The 5,279-nt window shown below is 32.0% G+C and overlaps 1 protein-coding gene across 5 annotated transcripts; it reads right to left on the minus strand.

Moving 5' to 3' along the window:
* Window positions 1-364: 364 nt before the first annotated feature.
* Window positions 365-4,989, minus strand: LOC107796489 (replication protein A 70 kDa DNA-binding subunit B-like). Of its 5 annotated transcripts, none has more exons than XM_075238378.1 (10): window positions 4,720-4,989; window positions 4,064-4,144; window positions 3,151-3,247; window positions 2,937-3,060; window positions 2,552-2,687; window positions 2,143-2,300; window positions 1,943-2,063; window positions 1,324-1,679; window positions 1,198-1,242; window positions 365-686 (listed from the first exon to the last, which is right to left on the minus strand). In XM_075238378.1, the coding sequence occupies exons 5-8, from the start codon at window positions 2,555-2,557 to the stop codon at window positions 1,626-1,628; spliced, it is 339 nt and encodes a 112-aa protein (XP_075094479.1). In that variant the 5' UTR covers window positions 2,558-2,687; window positions 2,937-3,060; window positions 3,151-3,247; window positions 4,064-4,144; window positions 4,720-4,989; the 3' UTR covers window positions 365-686; window positions 1,198-1,242; window positions 1,324-1,625. The 5 variants fall into 5 exon arrangements, with proteins under 5 accessions (XP_075094479.1, XP_075094476.1, XP_075094477.1 ...); XM_075238375.1 differs by having other exon boundaries at window positions 4,064-4,181; XM_075238376.1 differs by having other exon boundaries at window positions 3,151-4,144.
* Window positions 4,990-5,279: the final 290 nt, after the last annotated feature.

Raw genomic sequence — 5,279 nt, forward strand, 5'->3', positions numbered from 1 at the left:
GCATTTGCCGTGAAAGAAATAAGAAAATAGAACAAAGTATATTATAATATAGTATTAAAAGTTAAATTGCTATAAAGGCTAAGTTGAAGCAACAAGGATATAACATAAGACAAAAGGTATTCAAAAAAAGTTGTCATTATCATTTTTCTTTCTTTTTATATTCGTTTCAATAAATAATAGTTTCCTATATTTTTCATATTGTATTACCTTATTTTTTGTAATTCAATATTAGTTATTTAAGACTTTATATTGTTATTTGTCAATATTTTTCTAAGAGCTATAGTTCTACCTCAGCATTAGTATGACAATATTGTTCTAACCATATATTCAGAAAAGAAAAATAAATTATTAAAATCACACTATAGATGCGAAGCAGAATGTATTAGATATTAAAGTCACCATGTAACGTGAAAATGTAAGTTATACTCTATATAAAATACTCATGTCAGCAGCAAAATGTCAGTAAGGTTTGAGAACAAAATCAAATAGCAGAACACCATCAAGAAAGAACTTTTCCAAGCCAGTATCAAAATGAGGGGCTTGGCTTGTACACTATCACCTTCATTCAACACTAATGGAACTCCACCTCAATATACACTTCATTCTCTAATAGACTCCCATAAGTCACCAAGCACAAAGTACGGCTGAAACTCCACATCACACGTCCTCCAACCCCTCATAGTGGTCTGTTACAAACAGAACAATTTTTCACTCAAAACCTATATCTTAACTACAAAAATAGAAAAACCTTCAACCATAACCTACAGACAACAGCTAAATTATCAATCATATCCAGTAAAAGATTAAAAAGTATATCAATACAACCATTTTTCAATCAAAACCTATAATAGTAACAACAAACAACAGATAATCCCGACATGATGTTCCACTAAGCAGATAATAAGGGAAGTATTTGGGGCATTTTTATTTAATGGGAAAAGTTAAAAAAGTCTTTCTAGCAATGTGGAATAACATGAACAGTAAAAACAATTGAGAGTGCAGCATAGCTTTTAGAGATTTACATGATTAAGTATTTTGGTTATACTTAGCGCTAACAGAAGTTAACATACATTGGTGCTTCACAGTAGTTCTCCCCGGAGAAACTATTGAATTAACTTTCTGTACATAGAGCCAGTACTTCTCAACCCCCCAACAGAAGGAAATGTAATAACTCAAAAATTGCAGTTATGAAGATACCTTGATATCCTCTACTGTGTTGCTGAACCTAGTTTCATCTCGCCCCTGCCAAAACAACAGTGACAGCTCAGTTAAAACTTATAGTCATCTCTCCTTGTATTTATTGGAAAAGCAAATTGTAAATACCTGATGATTACACCATCTCTAGCTTCATCTCAAACTAATTTCTTTATACATCACATTTCTAGCTTCATTCGTTATTTGGCCATCATCATCATAAACTAAAATCTTCAACCATTTTCTACTTGTCACGCGTGAAAGAGCAACATACAGTTGTCCATGAGTAAATACTGGCTTCTTCAAAAATAACCTCACATGAGACAATGACTGGCCTTGACTTTTATTAATTGTCATGGCAAAAGATACAACAATTGGAAATTGTCTTCCCTGGAACTTAAAAGGTATTCTTGCATCTGATGGTGTCAATGTCATTCTCGGGATAAACACTTTTTGTCCAGCCATATTATCAGATAAAACCTTGGCTTCAATAACCAGAAGTCTAAGACCGGATTAGTGTTAGAAGAGCTAAAACACAAAAAGAATTAAAATAAAAAGTACATCTACTAAACCATCCCTTAAATCATTAGCCTACTTTTCATCCTGGTAGACTGCATTATGTCGTTTTATGCTATGCGTCTTATTTTGTTTCATTATCCAAGTTAATTTTATAGTAACAATATCATCAGTCTACACGCGATTATTGCTGCCAAAAAACATATACTAACAATTAAATAAAAAAACATACCTCTATTGAAATTTCATTTAACTCATCAGCAGACTTCCCAATGAGGATTGTTGCTTCACGGTCCCAAAGCAACAAAGATATAAAGCCAGTGCGATCCATTACTTGCACTTGAAGCTTGTACCTGAAAGACACGCTTAGAATAAGAAATTGAAACTTAAGTTTTATTTAATTTTTTAAGTAAATAGAGAGGCTTATCAAACCTATGAGTGGCAGAACTATCAAGGCGGTCACATTTCTTGCAGTGAAATTTACTTCCAATTTTATCAACCTTCTTCGAGCATCTCTTGCATCCCAAATATGACCATTCTTTTTCAAGTTGCAGATTCACTACAGTCGCAACAATCCAAATTTGTCCTTTCTGAAAAGAATACCTAAAGTTGTAGCAATGTATGTAGCAAATTTGATTCTTGGAATATCAATATAAATGCCAAGGAGCATAAGCTTCCATTATATTCCATTAAAAGATGATGTCCAAAACCAAATAGATAAGCAGCGATAAGCATAGATATGCAAATTAAGGAAAAGAAATAGTGTTTTTAGATCCAACATTGTTATACATACACAAAATAACATAAGTTAAATACCAAAGGAGTTTAATAGATTAATCACCTCCATGCAGTAGACTAATTTTTTAATAGTTTTAACTTCTACAATTCCAGTAGCCAACTCATCATAAACAGAATAACTACGCTGAGAAGGTATTTGACTGATCCTGGAAGAGTTAGCTTCATTCACACTTGTCAATCTGCATTTATGCAAGGTTGTATTAGTTTTAACTATAAACAATAATTTTTTTAGTATCCGCGTAAACGTAATTTATCAAATAACTAAGCTGGACTTAATATCAACAGCTTGAGGAAGATCCGGATTAATCCAGAGCTTTCAGGCATGCCAAGTATTACGCACAGAATATTTGCATATATATAACATTAGTTTCAGAACCAAAAAATTAACACAAAATAAATCTCCCATGTCATCAAGACAATTGAAATACCTTGAAATTTGTAAGCTTTTATCAGCTGCATAACCACTATGACTGGCTGATGGGGTGATCCTTCCAAATGTGGCAAGATCTGGTCTACGAATTCTCCCCAAAATGTTGCCGAAATATTATTCCTCTTGCATAAATTATATAACAACTTAATCAGATGGGGATGAGTAATCTTGTTAAAATATATAACAAAGTAATGTCATAGACGCAATCTTACTCATGATCTTCAAGTTCCACATTCATAAAAGTGCTGGTCTTATCACCTTGGGTATGTGATTCTACTTCACCATAACTTACAACCTCTCCTATGACATCTATAATATTTAAAAAGAATAGTCACAACAAATTTGATAAGACATTCAAATAAAAGAATTGCGAAAGAAATACTTACCGAAGAGTTCACTTTCTTCAACATCAAGTTTATTTACCAAATACTCATAAGGTCTTAAGTCGAAGATACTCATACCAAAAAACTGATCATTTGATTCCTCTACAATCGTCTTATGAGTAAATGCCAACTTCAATTTATGCCGCATGTATTTAAGTTTCATATTATTTGGTCCAACTACAAAGTTCTTCATAAAGTACAAACCCAATTCCTTTATCTTTAGTTTGAACATACGTATAAGAGACCGACCAACAGTTGCATGAATCCGATCGCCCGAGAAAAAATAAATCATAAATAATATTGAGTCAGGCAAATACTCAATTGTACAGTGTTGTCTCAGATTATATTAAACAATCAAGCACCAAGGGGTAAAGCATAATATGTGAATATATGCCTTTCCAAAATAACAGATAATGCAGATTTTATGGCAATTATTGTTCATATACCAATAATCTTAGATATTATATATTTTAATATCTCCAAAAATGTTCTCGCACATGAAAACAATTCTTTAGAACAAACTACAAACGATTTCAAGTATACCAAAAATCTTTTCTACCAAAATTGCAGATGAAGAGTTAGCTTCATTCACAATTCGAGGTATCTCCATCTGGACCATAAAAACTGAAATTGCAGTTGATTAAATACACGCATAACCTAATGAATTCCATAGTGCAAATCAGAAGATGGATATTGTAGTCAAATTACGGGAAAAAATAAATGCAACTAAAAAAGAATACACCTTTTCATCTTGAATAATTAATTCAAGGGAGATAGTGTTGTCTGGTTTGTCTAGAACGTGCCACAATCTCGCTACTCGTACCTTCAAATTCCAAGTCATCTTGTTACTCGATATATCGCTGACATAGTCAAAGTTTGCCGTCATATTTTGCCTTAGAGAAAATTTGATCAAAGGATTGTCTATACTAAAGTATATGCTCGGTGCAACTATATATATATATATATATATATATATATATATACACACACACACTGAAGACAAACCCTAAGTAGCAATTAAATTCAAAAAAATACAGTTGCTATATATATATATATATATGTAAAGTATATAATATATATTCGCATAATCTTTTTACTCGCTATAAATAAGAAACAAAATACGTGTGTTTAGGGGCATTAACTTTATGAAAAATATATTTCCATAAAAAGAGCCGGAAAATGTGTGATTCAGCCCATAAAATATAAGGGCAAATAGAAATTTGAATTCCACGCAACTAATTTAGGGGCTTTAACTTTATGAAAAATATATTTCCATAAAAAGAGCCGGAAAATGTGTGATTAAGCCCATTAAATTGGGCAAATAGAAATTTGAATTCCAAGCAACTAATTTAGGGTTTATATCTAAAATTAAGGAGGAAGTCATCTGCTCAAACATACCTCGAATTGGATTTTGGTTGGAGATGATAAAATGTAATAGTTGATGGGAAATTGTGAATCTTTTCCAAGTAGAAATCCCTCAATTTTAGATAATAAACATTCCGATCTGAGGAGGTGTTACCCGTTTATGATTTTGTATAACATACCGTGTTTCTTGTCATCTTCCATGATAAAGTGATATAACAATGGTGGAAATTGGGAGAATTGGGAACATTTGAGAAAGAGATAGAGATAAAAGAAGCTTGCCTTTAATATGAAAGACTATACTTTTATTGAAAATGTGGTGTCTCTGCAATTTTTAGTATATTTTAATTTATTTATTTGAAAACATATTAAGTAGTGGAAAATTTCTAGAAAAGAGGCGATAAAATTGGGAAACACCTAATGAATTCCATAGTGCAAATCAGAAGATGGATATTGTAGTCAAATTACGGGAAAAAATAAATGCAACTAAAAAAGAATATACCTTTTCGTCTTGAATAATTAATTCAAGGGAGACGGTGTTGTCTGGTTTTTCACGGTCTGGAACGTGCCACAATCTCACTACTCGTACCTTCATG

This window comes from Nicotiana tabacum, chromosome 19, assembly GCF_000715075.1.
Source record: "Nicotiana tabacum cultivar K326 chromosome 19, ASM71507v2, whole genome shotgun sequence".
Classification (NCBI taxonomy): Eukaryota; Viridiplantae; Streptophyta; class Magnoliopsida; order Solanales; family Solanaceae; genus Nicotiana; species Nicotiana tabacum.